Genomic DNA, 22,596 nt, shown 5'->3' with positions numbered 1-22,596 from the left:
ATGTACTAAATCAAGAGAAAGAAAAACTTTTTTTTTTTTTTTTTCCTTTTTCTTTTTGAAAGCACTTAAAAGAAGATGAGAGCAAGGAAACATTTACTTCATTTCTTCAGAATTTCAGTTCTGGAAGTTTTCTGCAGTTCAGCATGAGTGACTCTCATAGTGCAGGGCAGGAGACCTAAAGATGCAGGCACAAGAATGGAGATGGACCCTGCCCCAAACTAAGCAGCACAGAGTGATTACCAAATGGGATATTAAGCTCAGAACAAGGTTTTAGCATCAATTAAGGGCTTTTTGCCTTTTCCTAGAGGACTTGGATGCTGAATTCTGCATTGTGCTACTGGAACCTGAGCTTGCAGCCCATCCACGTCATCGTTGCCTGTGGTATCTTCCACATCAGCTGTAGTTGGAGAGTTGGATTCTTTTCCTGGCATTTTGGTGCATTTTCTTTGCATTGTACTCAGCAATTAATTTGATTCCTGCCTCCTTGTGGGGTTGTGTACTCCTCTCACACCTGAGACTGGGTTATGGTAGAGCTCCTCTTGCCCTCTCTGTGGTGGTTCTTAGAAGGAGAAATGAGAATTGGTGACTTCAGAAGAGCTGGTGACTTCGTTGTGAGCTTCAAAATGGGAAGCCATTTTGACTTTATAGTTTGAATCTGCCATTTGCTGTGTAAATGACCTCCTCAGTAGGAACTCTGTGTCATTCCCCAGCAGTGCTGCTTGATTACTCTTAGTCAGAAAGCAGAGACAAGTTAAAAGCAGGAGAATTTGGTGTCCCAGGTTTGCTCATGCTGCTTCAATCAGCCCTGGTAGTGAGAAAACCTGATACTTGAAGAGCCTTGAAGTTCTTAGTTTCGAACAAAATAGAGGATTTTGGGAGGAAGAGAGTCCTTTGAAAAGGGTTAAATTCTCAGCCAGAGATTGGAGTGCATTTGCATTTAATTGTCTAACAGGAATTGAATGGCTCTTTGGAATTGTACACAGAGGTGTATGGGAGAAGGATGTCTTGGCTGAAACAATAAGAAGCAAGATTTCCTGGCTGTTAATATTAACAATGAACATTGCAGCAGGCTGGAGGGAAACAATGCACAGGAACCACAGAAAGGTTCACCAGTGACTTAGGCAGAATTAGATCAGCTTGCAGGTTTAGGTCTAGGACAAAGAAAGAATCCACAAATGCTGCATTTGAGATGCAGTCTTGCTGGCCTGAGGTTTGGTGTGGGTTTTTTTTTAATTTTGTTTTTTGTTTGAATGGCATTTTAAAAAAATTGTAAAAATCTTCTTAGCTATAATTATTGTTCTGCCTTGCTTTTTGTACAAGGGGAAGTCCCTCTTTCAGGGCTGGTCTAAATACCTCTGAGGTATCATTAAGCAAGGGGGTTGTAATTTGGTAAGTGTTAAGTAGATTGTGAACTTTAAAGAGCTTCTCCTCTCTGGCATCTGCTGGAGTAACCTGGAAGTGTTCAAGCTTTAAAATCTCTTGTGGATTCTAAGGAGAATATTTTAGTCTTGTGCTGCTATTTAATTTTTTTTTTCAGGTGTAGAACAAGAGTGGTGAATACTGAGAATTTTTTTTTATTTTAGTGAGGAGGAAAAATTGGAGGAAGTTTGCACAAATGTAGTAGTAGATGCTAAGGTATTCTTCTTCTGTGGTTGCAGACTGCTTCCAGGAGTCTAATGCCAGTGTTGTTCTGCTGATTTAGTTGATGTTCTCCATTTATAACCAGCCAAAGACTACAGAGGAATTTTTCACTGTCTTTGATAGATTCTTCTGGAGTCTGCTTGTAAATGTTAGTGATTTGGGTCATTGCTATGACCACTAATGGTTTCAGGGACTTGGCTGAAGAAATGCTCATTACTGGCTGAATGTAATGAGTAAGGAAGCCTTTCCACCTTCAGTGCTCTTTCTTCCTTAGACTGCTGTAGTTTTTGGTAGTGTCAGGGGCATCTGTTTCCTCCCTCAGTGACCTGCCAGTTGGAGTTCTACTAATGCAATTATTTAGAGATTAATATGTTCCCATTTAAAAATATTTATTCAATATAAAAATACAGAATGAGATTAAATACTCTAAATGGTAACATCTGCTTTAGGCCCTGCCCTGTTTAAGATACTTGGACTGTCTAAAATTCTGCAGCTACCACTTCTGGATAAATTACTGCAAGGAAAGAGGTACTGGGTTTTGTAATGGTGCCCTCCACAATAAGCTTTTTTTCCTATGATTCTCTGGTACTGGTATTTTGGAGAGGTGATGAGGTTGTTCTCTTGGTTGGACACAATAGCAATTATATTCTTCCTTTGTTGCAGATCACAGAAGCCTTGTTAAAGGAGAGAGATAAACAAGCAAAATGGAATGGGATTCCCTTACTGCTGCAAAAGCTGTATGAACAGAGCCACCCCAACAGTGATTTCTCCCAGTGCCAAAGCATCTTAAAGGTACTGTCTGCACTGTTCTGCCTGGAAGCAAGGGGTGATTTTGTTGTTGCTTTCTTTATAGTCTACTACAATCATACTCTTAATTTTTTTACAGTGTTTGCATGATAGTATCTGCAAATGGGCTGGTAGATAAGAGCTGAGAATTCATGTAATAGATGAGTCAGTAGATCACACAGATAGTTGGAGACAATTGTGTTTATACTGATGAATTGTTTTCTTTTTGAACCATATTTTCTTTTTTTTTTTTTCTTTTACTACGTGCAGGAAATTTCTCCACTTCTTTCAATGGAAGCCATGGCATATGTTACTGAAGATAGAAAAGCTGCTCAAGAGTCCACTTTCCCAAATACATACACATTTGATTTATTTGGAGGAGTTGATGTGAGTGTGTTTTTTCAACAATATCTAAAGAGAGGTCTTGGAGACCTTTTGAAGCTTCTAAAATGCAAACTACAGACGGACTACCAGTCTTATGTTCAGAACTGGAATTGTGCCTGGTCTTATACTCAAAATATGAAAAAAGGGGTATTTTTGAAGGTAGTAAATCATCAAAATTGAGGTGCTTTTTTCTTACATGATATAGAAGACCTGGCTGGTCCTTCAGGTAGCCTGTTTTTAATTTTAAAAAAATGAGACCCCATAGGCAGGCTACATCATTTGTGGAAAAGTGTTTTAGCAGAACTGCAAGGTTTCTGTAGGCATTCTGGCAATTTATCTCTTTGTTTATTTGTTTTAACTCTACATTGCATAACAAGCCAAGCTTGCTCAGTTTTCTGGGGGCAGACACTGGGATGTGAGCTTTCCTTAGAAATGGATGATTTGAATTTTCTACTAGACTAATTGACATCTTCTTCTCCTTTTTTTTTCTTTTTTTTTAAATTTAATTTGGTCTAACCAAACTGTCTTTGCTACTTTTCCTATGCTTAGCATTCCTCTATTTATGTCAAACTTTCATTCATTTCATTTCATTCATTCAAACTTTCATTATGTTGTTTTGAAATGAGCACTGTTTTAGTTGCTGCAGTATTGTCAGCCAAGGACAAAAACCTTCAGCTACCCAAGTGATGTAAAACATTGTATGAAAATGTTATAAATTTTCCTTTAAAGATAGGGGAAATAGTGATACTTCATGTGGAAGCACTTTTAACATAATGCACAAAAAATGGCTTTAGATTTCACATATAAATGTGTGTTGGGGATTCTTTGGTTGGTTGGTTTTTGTTGTTTAGGTTCTGGTTTGGGTTTTTTTTCTTGGGCTGGAGGTGGTAAATACCAAATACACTTTAATTACCTGGTACTCTGGCAGAGATTTGGCTGATAGAAGTGGATTTAATCTGGTTAAAGGGAGGGGTAGAAGCCAGTGTGAAGTGGTTTTGCAAATCCTACTGCAGGAAGTAGTGGTCTCATCTGCTGGTTCTGTGTCTGCCATGTGCCCAATCTGTACTGCAGTATTTTAGACTGCAAAGCATGAGTAACTTTGAAGGGCACTAAATTTGCAGTATACTCTCTGTGCTATATGTGATAGAATATTCCTTAAAATATGTTTGGATTCTGACAGCTGTTACATCAGGGAAGAACAAAAGCACCTTGTGTCTCCTCCTGTTAGATCTGAGTACATGTAAAATACACGTAGAGAGGCTTTGCCAAATTTTCATCTCTTTGGAGATCAGTGCTAAAGATTAATTTGGGAGGTGTGTGGTAGCCATCCTTGATGCTATCAGGATGCATGTGAAATTACATTCTTTACAGATCCAATTCTTTCAAACTTGCCAGTTGGTTATTGGTTTATACAACTGTTCATTTACCACAAAGAAATAATTTTTTTTTTTGTCAATGTGATATTGACACCACTGGGGTTTGGGTTGTAGAGCTTCCTTTATTCACCTCTGTGACTTCAGCAGAGACAGGACTAAGTTTGGATTTGTCACTGAAAAATTAATTGGTTATTTGCATCCCAGTGATTATTCCCATAATTCTTTATCTTGTTATTACAGCTTTTAGTAGAAATTCTCATGAGACCAACGCTTATTACACAGAAAAAGAAACAGAAAAGTAAGTGGATAGCTGTTTTATCTTTTTTCATTCTTGCCTTGTGTCCTTATTCAGACAGAAATTAAACAGTTTTTCTGTTACTTTCTTTCCATACCAGCAGAGTTCCTAAATTAATCACTGGTTTCTTTGTTCTCTGCAGTTACTGATTCATGGTGGGATTTAGGACACTCACCTGTTGCACAGCTCAGGCACTCAGTGTAACAAACTTCTCTCATCAGTAAATCTGCAACCACTGGAAACTTTTATTGTTACTGTGGCCATAGTTACAGTCAACAATTATTAATAATAAGTCACAAAACATGGCTTATGTAATAGGAGCTACAGAGATGAGGAGATAATGAAAATTATGCTGTTTTCCTGACCTAGTCACAGTGACTTCTAATTTCCAGATTGCTGTAAGGAGAACTGACCAATGGGGTGCAGTAGCTTTCCTGCTGGAGCAGCAGGGTTTTCATTTCCTGTCTCTGTGATTCTTGTGGTTCCCTGAACCCTTCTGGGGAAAGGAAGAGTTATGGTATGCTCCATGCCCATCAGCCAGGGAACTTCAAAGGTGAAGTAGCTTGGAACTTGAGGTTGAGGAAGGTGTTGTATGTTTGTGCTGAAAATGTATTTCAAACACTAAAATTCTGGACTAAATTAGACTGAAATCTTCTCAGTGAATATGTGATAAAAACTGCATGAATTCTTTATTTCCCTCTGTGCTTAATAATTGGAGCAAATATATGTCTCAGCAGTTTCTCCTTGTCAGATTTTGAGTTGATCTGGGTTTTTTTTCTAAAATGAATTTTGCACCCCTGTCATTTTCTATTGTGAGTGACTAAGAAGTGCACTAGGTCACAAGTGCACCTTTCTGTTTGGAAATAGTAGTTTCTGAAGAAGGCAATTGAACAGGTCAGGTACAGAGTATTTTTCCCTATAAAGTTTTTGTCCTCTAAGGCATTTGCACATACAAGTAGAGCTAGGAGCTGACCTGAAATTCTCCCCCATTTTATAAGTATTCATGGCACTGCTGTGGGCACTGATGTTTCTTGGCAATGTGGAGTGAATGTCTCTTTTCTTCTTTGCAGTAAGTGATGACCTCATCAAGGACTGTTTAAGCATACTGTACAACACGTGTATATGTGTAAGTGCAACTGCTCTGAAGTGTGTTGTTCTGCTGGTCATGTTTTACATTTGTCACTTGATAAATTTCAAGCATAATTGAAACTTGCTCTGAAACTTTTTTTCCATTAAATGTAGAACTGCCCTAGATTTCAGTGCCATACTCGAGTAATTTCTGTTCTCTTCACTCCACCATCAAGTTTAAATCTTCTTGTTTGGATCTTTCTCTGTGTTTTCATAGGGAGGGGCTAGGTCAGGCTTTGTTGTATTCCAGCTTAAAATTTGAAACTGAAAGTGCTTGCTTGCTAACCTGAGCTACAGCTGATCTTGTTCATTCGTGGTGCTGCCAACGTGGTTTGTGTTGGATCCTGCAGCTCCTTCATGTGCTGAATATTGGCTCAGTTTGGTTGATGGCAAAGCAGTGCAAAGGAAGATGCTGGGTTAAAGGCTTATGGAAATAATCTTGCAATTAAAATTCTGAAGCTAAAAGCACATGCCTCTGATGATGCACTCAGACAACATCCTCGGGATTGTTTACTTAATCACATAGTTTATTATGTCATTACCTAGGGAGCATTGTTTAACAAAAAAATTAAAATAAGGCATTACTGGCTTGGAGCTGTTCCAAAGACATCAACCTAATCTTGAGAGTTTGTCTCTGATGTTCTCACTGCTAAGTAGCTGTCTACACATAGGTGAGGGCAGAGAGGGAACACTTTTTTCTTGATTCCCATGATTTTTATTTCTTATAACCACAGTTAATGCAATTTTTTCAAACTGTGAATAGCATAATATGCTAAGAAGCAAGTTTGCAATTTATAGACATCCTGCTGGTTTAATTCACTTCAGTGTTTCTGCTCTCTCTTGACTGAGAAGTGCTCAGGACCACAGAAATGTGTGTGTAGTGTTAGCTGTTCTTACATCTAATTACCCAGAAAGTATCTGAGCTGGTCTAGCTGGCAGTGTGTCACTCATGTATAATAAACAGTTTGCAAGTGATAAGAATGTAGTTTTAAGTTGTTAATTCCAGCAAAGACTGGCTGTGCTCTCAGCAGAGATCAGAGCCTGAGAGCTGGCCTGAAGGAACTTGGTGATGAACATGTCTTTGGGTCATCAGCAGCTTCATCAAGGTCAGCACTTGATTCTGGCTGCTCAGACTCTGCCCAGCTGGGAGCAAGGCAAAAACTACTTTTATATACCATGAAATGGAGCTGGTTACAGTTTGTGTGGGAAAGCAGAGACAATCCTCTCTGCCCTGTTACCAGCCATGCAGTGTTTACTCCTGATTCAGGCAAGTAAACAACTCCTTGAGATGAAGCCTCTCATCCTGGAGCCTGTGGTTTTTGCCAGGGTTAACTTGAAACGAGGACTGGAGCTACTTTTGGCCACCATCTACACAGTGTTTCCTGCTTTCAGGAATAGCCAATTCAGTAACACATCATCTGTAACACTCCTGCATGTGCTTAAACATGGAATTAGTGGAGGTGGTCTCTGACTCTGGGTCTTTGTGGTTCTTGCTGCTCTCTAGACGGAAGGAGTCACGAGGAGACTGGCAGAAAGAAATGACTTTGTGTTGTTTCTGTTTACACTGATGACAAACAAAAAGACATTCCTACAAACTGCAACACTCATTGAAGATATCCTGGGAGTTAAAAAGGTTAGTTGCTGATTTCTTAATTTTACTTGTGTGGCTTTTCAGGGCAGTAGAGGGAAGGGAGCTGTTTCTTTGAAGAATTGCTGAAGTATTCTGCTAGAATTGCTGCCAGTGTTCTCACTTCTTGTAGCTTTTTTGAAACCTGACTGTTCACAGTGATTAACTTCAGTCACATTTGGTGCAGAATCCAAATTATGCACATGGTATTGTACTACTAATGCAACTGTTGCATAGTTTGTAGAAAATGATGGGAGTTAGTGCCTAGCTGGCATTGAAGTGCAACCAGTACTTCAAATTAAGATATTCCTGACATCTGGAAGGTTTCCTCTGCTTCTTTCTTACCTCAGGGTTTCTCACCTCTCTAAGAAGTTGTAGGCTGGAGGAACAGGGCACTTAAGGCTTCTGCACAAACTAGGTTTTGAACCTGCTTGCCAGCATCATTACAGCTTAGTTTGCAGTGTGAATCAAATAAAATATTAGAGGCCTGACTTTGGGAAAACCCTGAAGGAAATGTGCTTTCATACACTTTGTGAAAAGACTGAGGTTTCTGTAACTTGTTACTGTGTTGTTTTGTTGTGGTTTTTTTAGAGTAAAGTTGAGGATGATGTACTTCTTGAGATAGGAAACCACCTTAGTTTATTTGAATATAACTGGTTTTTGCTGGAAATTTTTTCCAACTTTTTATTAAAAAGGTCTTTTGATGAAAAAGACTGGGAGTGTAATCTTGAAGTTGGTTTTCATCTGTGAGTTTTGAAGAAAATACAAAAGTGGAAACCAAAATTGGAACTTTCAAGAACCTAAACATAATCTGTGGGTTAAATCAGGCTGTGGGGTGCTCTTTGTTAAAAAACCAAGTCCCCCATATTTTATGTAAATGCTTAGTCTTTAAAACATGGATATTTGTGCTTCTGAAACTGATAATCATGAGTTACACCGATTGTAAATCAGCTGTTTTCAGCCTGTCACTTGTCACTGCCTGCTTGCTTCTCCTTTATTGATGTTGAAAGAACATCAGCATCTCACTAGGGGAGTGCTGAAGCCTTCTCACTGTGTCTGTGTTCCTTTATTGAACATCATGTGTGATTTACTCAGCTGATGTTGCCTCCCCAGGAAATGATACAACTGGATGATATTCCCAATCTTGCAAGCCTTGTGTCCAGTTTTGATCAGCAGCAGCTTGCCAACTTCTGCAGGATCCTTGCTGTCACCATTTCTGAACTCGACACAGGAAGTGATGACAAACACACACTGCTTGCCAAAAATGCCCAGCAGAAAAAAAACTTGGGTCCTTCTCGAGCTGAAATTAATCAAGGTAATTGTAGCCATGTAAACAAATGCAGAAGCAGCTCAAGAGTGTGTAGTTTCCCTCTTCTCAATGCCACATCTGTAGCCTGTGTTTCTAGAGGATGCTATAAGCATTCTGTTCTGTAAACATTTTCTTTTATTCACTTTCTTGAAGCAGTTTCCTGGAAATAATATTAAACTTCTCTGTAACTTTCAGTTTCATATGGTGTTGGTAATTAGGTGGGTTGATTTTTGTCATTTCAGCACTCTCTGATCAACTCAGTGGATTAAAATAACTGGGTTTGTTTTCTGTTCTTCAGTCAATTCCATGACCTTCCCTTTAATTCTCAGTAATTCCTTGTCCTCTTAAAATACAAATGCCTGAATGAAAACTGCACGTGTGTGCTTACTGTCTTAGCTATTCCTTTTCTAGATTTTATCTGACACTTTACTGAGCAGGGTTTCTGTCTCTATCAACCAGAAAAGTGTGTTTAATGGGAATCATGTTGCCTGCTGTTACCACAAAAGCCTTGGAAATCTGTGGGTCTAATTCCAGCTTTAACTTTGGGCACAGTTCAGGTTCCTTTATTTCAGTGAGTATTTCTCATCTACAAAAGTCTTGCTTAGAAGGATGAGTATGAATTTAAGAGATTTAAATTGAAGTACTTTCAAGTGTAGGATCAGCTGTTTTCTGCTCTCCCTGTGCTGAAAAGCTATCTGGGCTTCTGAAGCAGGTATTTGCATAGGCCCATGCCAAAGAATTTTGAGAAGTGCAAAAGGGAGTAAGTTTTTTTTTGCTAGTTCTCCCATCTTCTGACATTCTGTATTAGCCATGAACAGCAAAGCTCCATTATAACTGCTGCCACCTCTACAGAATCCAGCTGAGAGATAGATGCCATCCTCCATCAGGCAGAAACTGCAAAACCTTGAAGGGGGGTGTATTGTCTCCTGCTCTGTGATGACCAGAGCTCTGTCTCCTGCTCCTGCTCTGTGATGACCAGAGCTTGCTTGTAAGGAGCAGTGGCCAATTATGTGTAGGTGTGGGTACAAAGTTTAAATTAGTTCAACTGAATAAGCTTGGATCCTGCAGAGCTGAACTTAGCCAAACAAATGTTTAAGTAATCATTTTTTGTTTGCACAGTTGCAGGCTGTATCTAAGCCTGTAAAGCACATGCCATTTTTAAAAGTTTGTCCAGGAGTTTATTCTTCCAGAGGTGGTACCAGCAGGCAGGATCTCACAGCTTTTCTCACACAGTGTTCATGGCCCTGTTCTTTGCTATTTCCTACTTGAATCTGCAAGTGTGCAGTGAAGCAAAGACTTTGCCATTTATCTATAAGCAACATGTTCTGTAAATAAGTTATTTTGTGAAAACATTGGGATGAAATGCTGCTCTTAGCCCCTCCCCAAGCATCTTCCAGACCAGCAACTTCTGTTGTTGAACTGCAGTTTCTAAGGATGCAGTTAGACAGTGATTAAAACCCTCTGACTTGGGGCTGCTGTTGTGTTTCCCATCTGTTCTGCTCTGTGATGAGCTAATTCATGAAGCTAGTACTGGCAAAGCCAACAGCCTTCCAGCCAGCTCCTGAAGTGAGCTGGTGCAGTTTGCTAGGAGACAAACACCACAGGAGGCAAAATGCAGGAGGTGGCATCGTGCAGAGCAAAGGGGAAGTGGAGCTCCTCCTTCCAAGGGCTGCTGCTTTATTTCTGCCAGCTTCATTTTCAGCCAGATCAGTTCCTTGATACTGACTCACTGTGGACTGGAAAACAGCAGTGCCAGCAAAAGGGAATTACTGACTGGAAGCAAGCAGTTAGAGTTGGGTAGAACTACTTTGTTCCCAGTGTAAGTCCAACACAAACCAGTTTAACACCGATTGAGTTGTGTCCAGTCCTTAAGAGGAGAGACTGAACATTCTTCCACCTTTGCATATTTTTAATCAGATGTCATTTGTTTGTGTAATTTCTGTATTAGTAATATAGATATTTTAGAAATGTGGTACAGAGGATTTTGGCTGTTTTGTTGGTGATATTGAGACATAACAAAACGATTTCTCTTTTTCAGCTACACTTTTGAATATTCCAGGCTTCATTGAGCGATTGTGCAAACTGGCGACACGGAAGGTGTCTGAAACAACAGGTACTTCCAGCTTCCTCCAGGAGCTGGAAGAATGGTACACTTGGCTGGACAATGCACTAGTCCTTGATGCACTGATGAGAGTGGCAAATGAAGAGGCAGAGCAGAGCAGTACAGGTATTGTGCTTGCATTCCTCTAGCCACCAGTAGCTGATGCAGATCTTAACCTTCTCAGGGTTTGCCAAGCATTGCTTTTCCTTTCAGCCAGAATTGGTTTCTCTTTTTCCTGCAGGGAAGACCAACATTTCAGCATGTAGATCTGACTCCCATTTTGTTCTCATGTAGCACTGTTTCTTGTTTTCCCATTAACTAAAGTTGGCAGAAGGAAATGTCCTATGGCAAACTGTGCCCTATGCACACATAGGTAACACTGAATAAGCTGAACATCCTCAGTATTCTAGTACTGTATTCTATATAGTATCCTATATTAGTACTGTATACTAATATTCTAATCTCCCCTGGAATGACAGAAATAACACATCTGAGCTAAGTGATTTCACCATCATCTTGCTGTGAAACTTAAGCTGATGGCTTTAGGTCCAGATACCTCATGGCAAGGACGTGGTTCCTTCTTTAAAAAGGAAAGGTAGTTCCAGCAAAATTAAATAAGTTAATTGGAAGAATAATTGTTCCTGGTTGATGCATGCCAGTGTTAATACAATTTTATGAAAATGCTTTGAAGCAAGTGCCTGGGTTGCTTTTTACCCTTCAGAATGACCAAAATGCAATAGCTTATCTTGTAGAACTTAGAAGTACATGATAATGGGATAGAATTATCCCAAAATTTTGATACCTAAATCTTTGCTTCTTTGAAAAGCTTTTCTTCCTTGTCCAGCTCTATTAGTTTTGTAGCAATTAGTTAGCAGAACTTGTGAAAATACACAAAAAATTAGATGCGTGCACCTTGCACGTAGCTCTCTACACACCACGTTGGTGCACACTGAAGAATGCTTGGTGTTTTGGAGCAGAATTCCCAAGGCAGTTTTTCTGGCAGTTTGACTGGAACATGCTGAACCCATTGGATCAGTTAGGAAGCAAACCTAGATGTCCTTTCCCAGAATACTGCCTCCATCTCCAGTGGTTTGTGGAGTTCTGAGTCAGAGGTGCTGCCTGTGCTTTTAGCCTTTGATGGTTTCCTTCCTTGGTGTGTTTGCCCAGTTGCTTTCTTCACGTGGGTTCCAGAAGCATTCATGCTGTGCTGTGGCAGGGCAGGCCATCACTTTGTGTTCTGCCAAGAGCTGGCTCCTTTCTGAACTGCAACCTACACATCTCCCTATGTCTGTACTTACTGCCTCTGTGTCACTCATGATTTCTGTCATGTTTTCCACTTGTAGTCATGGTGTGTTATGTCCTATTTCTGCTCCTAGCAGTATAATTCTAGAGACGACTGTGAAAATTACTTAACTGTGGCCTAAATACACAGGTACTGAGGTATGAAAGGAAAGTAGATCAGCAGTAAATGCTTCTGATAATCTCAGCCTTCCTTTTACTACCTTCTCTGCCATGTCCTTTCTGGTGCAGTAGTCTGTGAGCTCATATAGGCAATCCTATTTTAAAATCTAACTTTATCCCTTCTGAATTTCCAGCTATATTTTTTTTCTGTAGCACTTCACTGAAATGGGTTGTGTTGTTGTATCACTATTTTTAGTTGAGAAGAAGGTTCAAGCAGAGGTGCTGGCCTTATATCATGCAGTGTTTTAGTGTATAAATAATAACTGCAACAAACCCTTTCCTGTTGACACTGCCTCAGGCTCACATCTTTGCCATCTTGTTCAGAGTCTTCAGATGAAAGTGGCTTGGCCAACACCTCCACACGAACACAGCTCCCCCAGTCCATGAAGATCATGCACGAGATAATGTACAAGCTGGAGGTGTTGTATGTTCTCTGTGTGCTGCTCATGGGGAGACAAAGGAATCAGGTGAGTGAGCACTTGGAAATGGTCACACAGGCAGAAGCTGATGTCTCTTTAAACCTAAGCACTTATTAATTAGGTCATGGACACAGAGAGATGAAGGGCAAAGCTCAAGGCATAAAGCTGGGTAAATCCTATCATTGCAGCCATGCACAACCAGGCAGAGCTTCAGTGCTGAACCAGAGGGAGCCTCAGGGCAGGGCATGTCCTGGGTTGTGCTGACCGGGGTGGGGGTGGTCAGGCTCTGGGGCAGGATGGATGCAGGGGGATGGCTCCTGGATGAGGCATCCTGTCTGTGTGAGGATGCATCTGGATGGGGCTGGGTGCTGCAGGAGCTGCAGCCAGGCATTCTTCCCTCTCCTGGTGTACTTGGAGACACCTTTCTTTGGTTCCATTCACTTTTGGAAATCCTCTGGGATTGTTGTTCAGCTTTCTGCACTGGCCACTGCCTGGAAATCCCACTTATCTGTTCCTTTTGCATTTCTTGCTTTTGAAATGAGAAATAATTTGTTCTGTGCCTCACGTAGGCTTCTGGAGAACCAATCACTGCAGCTTGGCTGAAGTTTGATTTAAATGGGTCAAAAGCATATTGTGAAGGGAAAAGAAAAGCAATCTGTTGGTGCAGTTTTGACAGTTTTCCAACATGGGCAGTCTGCTCAGCTCAGCAGAGCAGCTTGGAATAGCAGGGGCATTTGGATGCCCTAGAGACTGGGAGAATCAAATTGTTTGGAGTTGTTGAAGGGCTGTTGTATTAGGTAAGAGTAGCTGTGCTGGGTGACTTGTGTACATTTATTTCAAATATTTTGGGTTTTGCTAGTAACCTCCTACTGTATAGGTATCACAAATACTTGCTACAAGCAGTCTCTTAAATCTTCTAATCTGAATTTAAAATAGAAGTGCATTTGTAGACTAATCCCAAACACAACTAACCTGTTCACACTGAAACTACAAGCAGATATTCAGCATTAAAAAGGAATAGATTCTATACAGTAGTAAGTAGAGGAAACTAGCAATGCTTGCAGGACCCTCAACCACTGCCATAAGAAACTTGTAATCCTACACAAGAGTGCAGTTTTATAGATACTGCAGAAACTACTTGCACTCCTGCTGCTGCTGCATCCAGGGAGCTGGAGGTGCTCAGGTCCTTACTGGGTCAGTTTTAGTGTGTCAGATGTGACATGGTGGAAAACCACAGCTAGCTGGCTTTGAGGCTGAATTTTTTTCTCTATTTCATGGGAAAGCAGCTGCTTATGTTTCTTCTGCTACTCCTGTCCCCATGCAAACAGGAAAATGGTCTAAAGACAAAGCTGGCATGCAGTTCACTTCTCCAGGCCTGATTTAGGTCTAGAATTAAATTCCTGAATGATGTGAGTTACTTCATTTCAAAAGACCTTGTTCAGAGCCAGCTCTTTTTGTAAAATCCACTGCCTTTGAAACACAGGAGGCATCCTTCATTCCTTAATCTCTGTAAAGTTTTCAGAGACTTTTGTGGCAGGTGTGAACCCATTTCCCCTCCTGAGAGGCAGCTGGGTTCAGAGCTGGAGCTAAGCTGTTCTGCTTGGGAAGCTCAAATGAGCAAGGAAGGGCTCTCTGAAAAGCATTTCAGCTGCTGCATGGTGTCTCTTTTACAATGAGGGACTGAAAGTACAGGATTTGTAGTATCAATCTTCCAGTCTGAGCAGCCAAAGGTCTGAGGTCTGACTGGTTTTATACTGGAATAATTTTGCATAGAATTTCTGAAGGGCACCACAGATCTGCTTCAGTCCACCATGACAATCAACAGCATTTGCTTGAAGCATGATGCAGCTTCCTAACAAACTCAGCCTGTTGCTGGGATGTTCAAATCCTTGGTTTAAACTTAACTGCTGGCAAATTGCATAAATTGACAACTGTGCTAGCAGCAACTTGGCTGCTACTTTCTGGGGACCATCCCACCCTTGGGGGTGAGAGGTGTTTTGCTGCAGATCTGTGCCTTTGCTTCCATCTCATAATGATCACACCCTAAATTACTCTCCTTGTGTATTTTTCTAGGCTGCCTTGCTTGTCTGTGTTGTGGTGAAAAGCAATCAGCTGATCTACTTTCTCCTACAAGGAGCTGAACTGCATGTGGGAGCAGCTCATATTTTTAGTAATGAGAAAGCAGTAGAGCAATTCATGTGAAGCTGGGCAGCAACAAGAAAAAGTCAAAAGGAGGAATATAGAGCAGGGATTGTCTTGGCACTGCAGCCTGAGTAGTTGTAAGGAGTTTGGGGTCTGAGACAGTGGGATCCAAAGGCAGTAACTGTGACTTGGGAGCTTTGTCATGCAGCCATCTGTCAGGTGAGAACCTGAGTTTAGCAAACTAAAAGTAAACTGAAGCACTGGAAAAAGAATGAAAACCTGCAAAGTAAGGTTCAAATACTTTTGGTTCATTCAGGTATTTTAAGAAATGGAACAAAATGGAGTACTGGTAGTTATAATTCTGTCTCCCAGGGATAACCTAGGCTATTGTTTAGGTGAGCTGATTTTAAGGGACATGTCCAGTACTGCTTTGGGCACTTGATATTTACAACATGTTGGGCTGTTCAATCCTGTGTGGTTTTTCACTTGCAGTATTTCTCTTATTCCTCATCTTCCAAATTGCATACATCAGAAACATCAAAACTTGGACTGAAGTTATTTAACAACTGTTCACTCCAAAATTGTTACCTTGTTGACACAAGTAATTCTTTTAGTTGTCAGAGGATGATGTTATTGTGCCCATCTGTTTACTGGACTATGATATATCTGTAATGGAGGCTGCAGCAAATGAGTATGTACTTCTCTGTTTTTCAGGTTCATAAAATGATAGCAGAATTCAAACTGATTCCTGGCCTCAATAACTTGTTTGACAAACTGATCTGGAGGAAGCATTCAGCATCAGCCCTTGTTCTGCATGGACACAATCAAAATTGTGACTGTAGCCCAGTGAGTAGCTTTCCAAATTCTTAATTGGATTTTTATCTTATCATATAACTCATGGTTTATCTTATCATATAACTCTAAGGACTTAGTGATTAGCTGGATGCTTGTACAATAAATGAAATGTGGCAGCATTCAGGTTTTTGTGAATTACTGTTTTCACTGAATCTTTCTCTTTGGCCCATGCTAACAGGGCACTTCCCCTGTTTCTGAGTTTGGGAGTGAGAACAGGGTGCACTCTGTGGTGCCTCCCTGGAGACCAAAGGTGGAAAACAACAAAGATTTAAGGAAATGGTAGCTAGAGAGTCTAGCATGGAGAAGCACAGAACAAAAAATGGATTGCCATCAGTTTTTTGGGGAGAGGTTGGGGTTTTGGGGTTTTTTTGACATTTGTTAGGGTTTTTTTATTATTTGTTTGGGTTTTTTTCCCCAGCCTTGATACTCTAAAATCCATCAATACAATGATGAGCTTTTGAGTGAGAAGGAATCTGCAGTGAGAAGGAATTTTTAACGTTTCTGTTATGGGAAGCCTTCTCTGTTTCTCCAAGCCTCTTGCTTTGCTGCCCAACTGGATTTGATTTGGATTGGTTTCCAGTTCAGCTGTTTTGGGTCAACTTGGTAACTAATATTATCCAAAAATACTAAAGTGAATTCTTTTGTCCTTTCTTCTCTCTTTTTAGGACATTACTTTAAAGATACAGTTCTTGAGGCTTCTTCAGAGCTTTAGTGATCACCATGAGTGAGTATGAAAAGCTGTGGTGGGTTGTGGCTCAGCAGCATTGTTTGCCTGGGTGCAGTTACAGTGGGTGTCCTGGGCACGTTGCAGGCTCCATGTGAATGGAGCATTGTCCTCTCCTGAAACTCCTTTCAGATGTTCCAGCTCCTGCAGGGAAAAGGCTAGGGATGTGCTCTCCAATGGGCATGGAATATGCTCTCCAGTGCCTTAATCTGTCTGCTCATGATTAAAAGTAGCCCATTTTGCATCACGTTGAAACAAACTGAAACATTTATGTGATGAGTTAACACTTTCTGGCCCTAGAAATGAGGAGGCAGCTTTCATAGCAGTGGTTTTCTGTCTCCTTCCTGAGAGCTGGTAGCAAGCCAGCAGGCTCACAAAGAGCACATGTACCCTGTGGGGATGTGTTCAGGTTTAATTCAGTGGAACAGGCATGAAACAAAGGCTGAAAGCCTACCCCAGAAAAAGTTAATCAGTGCTCTTTTGCCTTTGTCACAAGGCTGGGAAGATGTGGTTGCTGTCTAAAACACCTGCAGTGGAGAAGGCCTCATTAAACTGGATGGGAAAATGTTAAAAGAACAATTATCTGTCAGCTAGTCATGGGAACCTGGGTTGGAAATAGGAAGAAAGCTTCTCTTTGCCTTGAAATGGCATAGCTGGGCAGTTTCAGTCTGCTGGAGTAGTTGAAGGGTGGTGCAGAGGTTTTTTTATATAGTTCCAATTATTTGTTTTTACTGAAGAAGTCCCCTTCTGCTGCTGGTACAGGGGGTCTTGTTGTTCTCTTCTGCCTTGCAGAATCACCTCTTGCCTTTTGTCAATAACTCTGATCCAGTCCTGCAGGATGGTTTCCTGATCTTTACAAACATCTGCTTTTGAGGCACATTGCACTGAATATGTGTGTGCCTTCACTTCTCACCTGGCTGCTCTTACCTACAGCTGGGGTGATATTTTTGTGTAGGTTTAAATGCATCTTGAAAGTATCAGCCTTTTTGATTGGGAAATCAGCTCTAAGAATGGGGAGGTGCTGGGTATGTTGTAAGCAGAAGGGAAGGGCTGCCTGATCACAAATCCTCCATGCAAGGCAATGTTTATCCAGGAATCACTCCAGGTTTTCCAATAAAATCTCTTTAGGTGGTGGTTACTGCAAAGATCTCTCTTTTTTAAACAGAAAACAGATTTCAGCTGTAGCATTTGAGCAAGGGGAATTTGTGGAATTTGGTTCAGGCTTTTAGACAAACAATTCCATGAATTTTCTATGAAATCACAGTTGAGCTGGGTCAGCTGAGGACAGGATGGGAGCAACTACTTCCATCCTAATAGTGATTTCAATATAATTGTGTATAAACCAGACTTGCAGAACTGCTTATTGCATGGAGAGAGAAGCTGTATTTTCATTACAGAACCTGTTGATCCAGACCAAAAGAAGCTTCCCCTGGCAGCCTCAGTGGGCACTAATTTGGAAGACAGTGTTTGAAGAGAAGTGGCATCCCCATCACCTTTCTGGTCTAATAATTTATCCTCTGTGTAGCTGCTATGTTTCAATGAATCTTTGCACACCCTGACACTCACCACAACACCCTGGGCAGCCTTAGGGTTCCTGTAAATAAATCTTTGCTCTCTGATTCTGAGCACTGAGTCAGAGGGTTTATCTAAGGGAGCTGGCACTGGGGAGGGGATCTGTCAAAGCAAGCCTCTGGACTGCATTTCTACTTTGTCAGACTTGTTCTGCATTCAGTTTATTTTACAGATAAGTTAATTGGTTTTCACTATGAAAAGTTCAGTATTTGATAAAGCATTTCATCTAAATTCCTTGGGTTTATACCCGGTCCTGGTTTGTTTTCTACATTTCATGAAGTTTTTAAAAATTTTCAGAGTACAAGTTTGCTCAGAGGAATAAAACACCAGGATGAATACTGCTTTTGCAGTTTCTGCTTTCTAAGTGAGATATATTACTAATGAAGGGCATGGTCACTGTAAGGCTGTAGCAAGCTGTGGAAAAAGTTTGCTGTTCCAGTCTGCTGAAATTCATCAAGAAATTGCTGAGTTTATTCTGAAATGAGTGCCATCTGGAAGCAGATGTTCACTAAACAAACCATAAGCTTCTGAACTGGTCAACAAAGAAGCAACATCTTGAAGCTGGCCAGTGTAGAAAGTTGCCTTTGACAAATTTTGGAGGTTTATAAGTGAGCAGCTAATGGACCTCTCTTGGGACTGTGCTGTGCTGGGGGGCAGCAAAGTGTGAGCCCCTGAGAGGGGAAAGCTGAGTGCCTGGTGCTGCAGCCCCCGTAGCCACGTGGCTTTGCTCCTCATGGAATTGCCTGTTTGCCTGCCTCTTTTAGTCATTGCATTTTCCTCCCTTGCTCCCCAACTGTCTTGCTTTAGGAACAAGTATCTCCTTTTAAACAGCCAAGAACTTAATGAGCTGAGTGCCATCTCCCACAAAGCCAACATCCCCGAGGTCGATGCAGTTGTCAACACAGACAGGTGAGCAGGGGTGGAAGCTTTAGCTCAGCAGCTTCTTATGCTTTGCAAGCACTTACGTTGGAGGTTTGATGTCACCTGTATTGTTTGAGGTCCTTCTATCCACCCTTCTTGCTGTTTATTCAGTGACATGTTTCAGCCTTCTCTAGGTGTATGAAGTTTATTGTCATTGGCAAATCTAAAGTGCTTGTGCTAGGTCTGTTTGTCTGGCCTTCCTCACTACAGGGGCATTGCAGACAAATCTGGAAAAGAAACTGGGATCTCTCTTAATATATGATAATAAATCCTAGTTTTGAGATTCAGGAGCAGACTGTGCACAGATAATATCCATTTGCAGGCTGTATAAACAGATCTAAGTGGGTCTGCTCAGTCTTTATTTTAAGAACATCTAATAACTAGAATAAGCTATATTAGATTAAACATGTTAAACCACTTAGGGAATCTGTAGTGTTATATTTGAGTATCTGTTAGAGTGACAGTGTTGTTTAATAGCTCTTTAATACACAATTCTGATGTGTAAATCTCAGAAGGAGAAACATTGTTCATAGAATTAATTTGTCAGAGTTCTCCCCCAGTCTCTGCAGGAAGTTGGTTTGCACAGAGCAGATTTATCTCACTTTAAAATGGGATTTTCTGAGAGGAGTTCTAGATTATAATTATTATAATCATAATTCCATGCCTAATTGGGAAGAACTGGTGTCTGTGTTACTCAGACCCTTTCCTTCTAGTCACAAGTGCCTTTCTGGCTTTGTTCAAAAAGGTATTTTGGGAGAAATTTCACTCTCTTAGGAGCATACTGAAAGTAAGTGGACTAAATGTGTAAACAGCTTTTTGCAGCCTGCAGAATTTCTGTTCTCTCTCAAGCATTAATAAGAACAGACTTATAACAGATTATCATACTGCATGGGAGCCACTTCCCACAAGGGCTTTGTCAGCTGGCTGCCCAGCAAAGGTGCAGGTACAGTGTGTAGCCATTCACCTGGGTGCATCTGCTGAGTAATCATGCTGGGCCACTTGAAGCATCTTTTTCGACCTCTGCAGGGTGGTTTGTATGGTCAGGCAGCAACATTGCTCAATTTCTGGCCTAAAATTGGCTGTTTTCATTCCTAAGCTGAAATGTGGTATATGTTTTTGTTTAGGTATTTTTTTCTAATCTCTGAATTCCCACAAGATAAAAATTGGGTATTTCTGAAATCATTATAATTTGGATAAACAATATTTTTGTCTTGAATTTGTGTGGAAGTCATGTTGCAGGTATTGCAAATGTTTAACAAAGGAGAACTCTTCCAATGGTGGAATTAGTAACAAAATAAAATAAAATAAATAAATTAAATTTAAAAAAATTAATCTTTTTACTGTGTATTTAATACTGGAATTTTGATCATTAAAAGCTCCTTGAAAGAGACTTGATTCAGTGTTCTGCAAGTTAAAGTGCTTCCCAGCCCTTTCACTCATGCTGTAATTTCTTCACATGTTCCAGGAGTCTTGTTTGTGATGGGAAAAGAGGTTTGCTGACCAGACTGCTTCAGGTCATGAAGAAGGAACCAGCTGAATCCTCCTTCAGGTGGGTTCTCTTTGCCCTGTAACATGCTGGTTTGAGTTGCCTGGGAATTTGGTTAATTTTCATACAGCTCTCAGCAGCTGAAAATGTTTGGAAATCATAAGCTGTGAAGACATCTGATTTTGTTGCACTTGCTACAGTGGCTGTGCAGGGGAGGGAGGGTGCTAAAGCACTGGGCCTCATACCCAGCACAGTCAGGGATTTTCTGCAGGTTCAACACATCTGAGTCCAGCATCAGACTGGAATGAAACTAACGAGGAAATCTGATTTCAGTTCTAGCTGTGATAAAATGCTCCCCTTGCTCCAGAGTTAATAATTTTTTCCCTTTCTTAGGTTTTGGCAAGCAAGGGCTGTTGAAAGTTTTCTGCGAGGCACAACCTCCTATGCAGACCAGATGTTCCTGCTAAAGAGAGGACTCCTGGAGGTAACAAACTGCATGTCAGACTTCTTCTGGAACATATCTCTGTAGCTATCAAGAAGGATTTATTTGTAATAAATCCAAAAGGGGTGGCTGGTTCTTTAGCCAGTACCACTTAGAAGTCAATTTAAGAGAAGACTCGTCTGAATTTGTTGTCTTTAGTTCTGTCAACTGAGAGAGAAACCTGCAGATAAGTGTTTTAAATCATGATAAAATCAGAGTCTGTGCTGTACTGCTGGTTTGAGCTGATCTGTGGCAGTAACATGTTTTTCTCCCCTGCCAGCATATTCTCTACTGCATTGTTGATAGTGAGTGCAAATCACGAGATGTGCTTCAGAGTTACTTTGACCTTCTGGGAGAACTGATGAAATTCAATATTGATGCATTCAAGAGATTCAACAAGTACATCAACACAGATGAGAAGGTAAATATTTGTAGAAGCTGTCCCACTGTGGGCCAAATTACACTCTCTCATAACCAAATGTAGCACTGAGAAACCCAGCTTCATTTCCTGATTTTGGTGTGATTGTTGAGCTTGGTGCACAGTAAACATTAAGGAGTGAGCTGCCAAAATCTCATCAGAAGTGTGGCTGTGTACACTCATGATTTCAGCTCCCAGCTGTTCTGAGGCAACGAGTGCTGAGCTGGTCAGAAAACACTGTCCTCTTACATGATCAGTCAGGTCTAAGGCCAGGGCTCAAAGCTGGTAAAATGTTTCTTGTGCAGTCACTGGAGTTTGGGTTAAGCTGGAAGTTGTGGGCATTGGGACAGGCTCCAGAAAATCTTTTACTGAAGCTTGGGTTATTCAGAGGGATGACTTAAAATATTCAGTAGTGTTTGATACTGCACAACAACATGTCTTATCTTTGTTGTTATTTGAACTGCCAGACATTCTAAGAAGTCATGGCTGATGTAGTTGCCTATAAAACCTACCTGCATCTGTGGGTGTGGGGTCATGCTCTTGTGCACTTTGTGCATATAACATCAGCTGCTGCTTGGGTTTTGAATGGCCTCATATTCTTGCTCATGTAGTGTAGTTTTTCTCTGGTTGCTGTTAAGTCTGGAAGACCTTGGAGAGTAGAAGCAGAGCTGTATTTACAAAAAGATGTGTTTAATTTCAGGTTGTTTTCTGGTAAATAAACTCACACAGATTCTAGAGAATGTGTCTTTATCCCTTGTGCTTCCTATTTGTTGATCTATAACTTTTGTAATTCTCATGCTGTATGAATCCCTTGCTGTATTCTTCCCCAGCACTCTCTGCTGTACAAAATAAGTGTAGAAAAACATGGATCTGGAGGAACTACTGAAGCCAGTACCATCTTTCAAAACAAACTGTATGAAATCTTGGTATCATTGAAGTGACAAAGCTTGAAAACAAATTTCAGTGGTGCCAGGACTTTGGCATTTTTCTGTTTCTTAGTGGGTTAAGTGTTTACTTGCTTTAGGGATGTTTGGTCAGCCCTCAGTGCCAATATTGCCTGGGAATGGATGAGGCAGGCCCAGAATCATTATCTTGTATTCTTGTTAGAGATAAAGTAATGAACCCCAAGTGTTCTGGGCTTTAGAGTCTAAATCTTGCTTCTGAAGAGATGGGGAAGTTGTCCATGTGTGTGAAGCTGTGTGTTGCATGTTGTAGGTGCTTGTGCTCAGAACTTAAGGTGGTTTCAACAGTAACCTCCAAGAAGGGTCTTCTGTCAGTACCCAAAGTCCATAGAATTTTACTCTTGCCCTACTGGACAGGTTATGTTTGGAGCTCTCCCTACTTGGGTTCCCTGACCTCTTCCCCTTCTGCTAACAGAGTAAATTGGCCCACACGTTCCAAAGAGGGTGTGAAATGCTGTTGTGTCAGACTTCCTCCAGGGCTGGTCATGTAGGATGCATTTTTGTTTGT

The 22,596-nt window shown here is 40.9% G+C and overlaps 1 protein-coding gene across 2 annotated transcripts in view; it reads left to right on the top strand.

Moving 5' to 3' along the window:
- TRPC4AP (transient receptor potential cation channel subfamily C member 4 associated protein) overlaps positions 1-22,596 on the top strand; it is a 33,725-nt gene that overhangs the window by 7,347 nt on the left and 3,782 nt on the right. For both annotated transcript variants that reach the window (XM_071759927.1, XM_071759928.1), the window contains exons 2-15: positions 2,305-2,433; positions 2,698-2,814; positions 4,428-4,485; positions 5,553-5,608; positions 7,115-7,243; positions 8,351-8,552; positions 10,585-10,773; positions 12,433-12,575; positions 15,384-15,515; positions 16,190-16,248; positions 18,628-18,729; positions 20,207-20,290; positions 20,621-20,711; positions 20,989-21,129. In XM_071759927.1, coding sequence (XP_071616028.1) covers positions 2,305-2,433; positions 2,698-2,814; positions 4,428-4,485; positions 5,553-5,608; positions 7,115-7,243; positions 8,351-8,552; positions 10,585-10,773; positions 12,433-12,575; positions 15,384-15,515; positions 16,190-16,248; positions 18,628-18,729; positions 20,207-20,290; positions 20,621-20,711; positions 20,989-21,129 — 1,632 coding nt within the window. The remainder of the gene's footprint in view (positions 1-2,304; positions 2,434-2,697; positions 2,815-4,427; positions 4,486-5,552; positions 5,609-7,114; positions 7,244-8,350; positions 8,553-10,584; positions 10,774-12,432; positions 12,576-15,383; positions 15,516-16,189; positions 16,249-18,627; positions 18,730-20,206; positions 20,291-20,620; positions 20,712-20,988; positions 21,130-22,596) is intronic.

This window comes from Heliangelus exortis, chromosome 16 (genome assembly GCF_036169615.1).
Source record: "Heliangelus exortis chromosome 16, bHelExo1.hap1, whole genome shotgun sequence".
Classification (NCBI taxonomy): Eukaryota; Metazoa; Chordata; class Aves; order Apodiformes; family Trochilidae; genus Heliangelus; species Heliangelus exortis.
The sequence above is the reverse complement of the archived record's forward strand: the minus strand, read 5'-3'. Positions and strand labels throughout refer to the sequence as shown.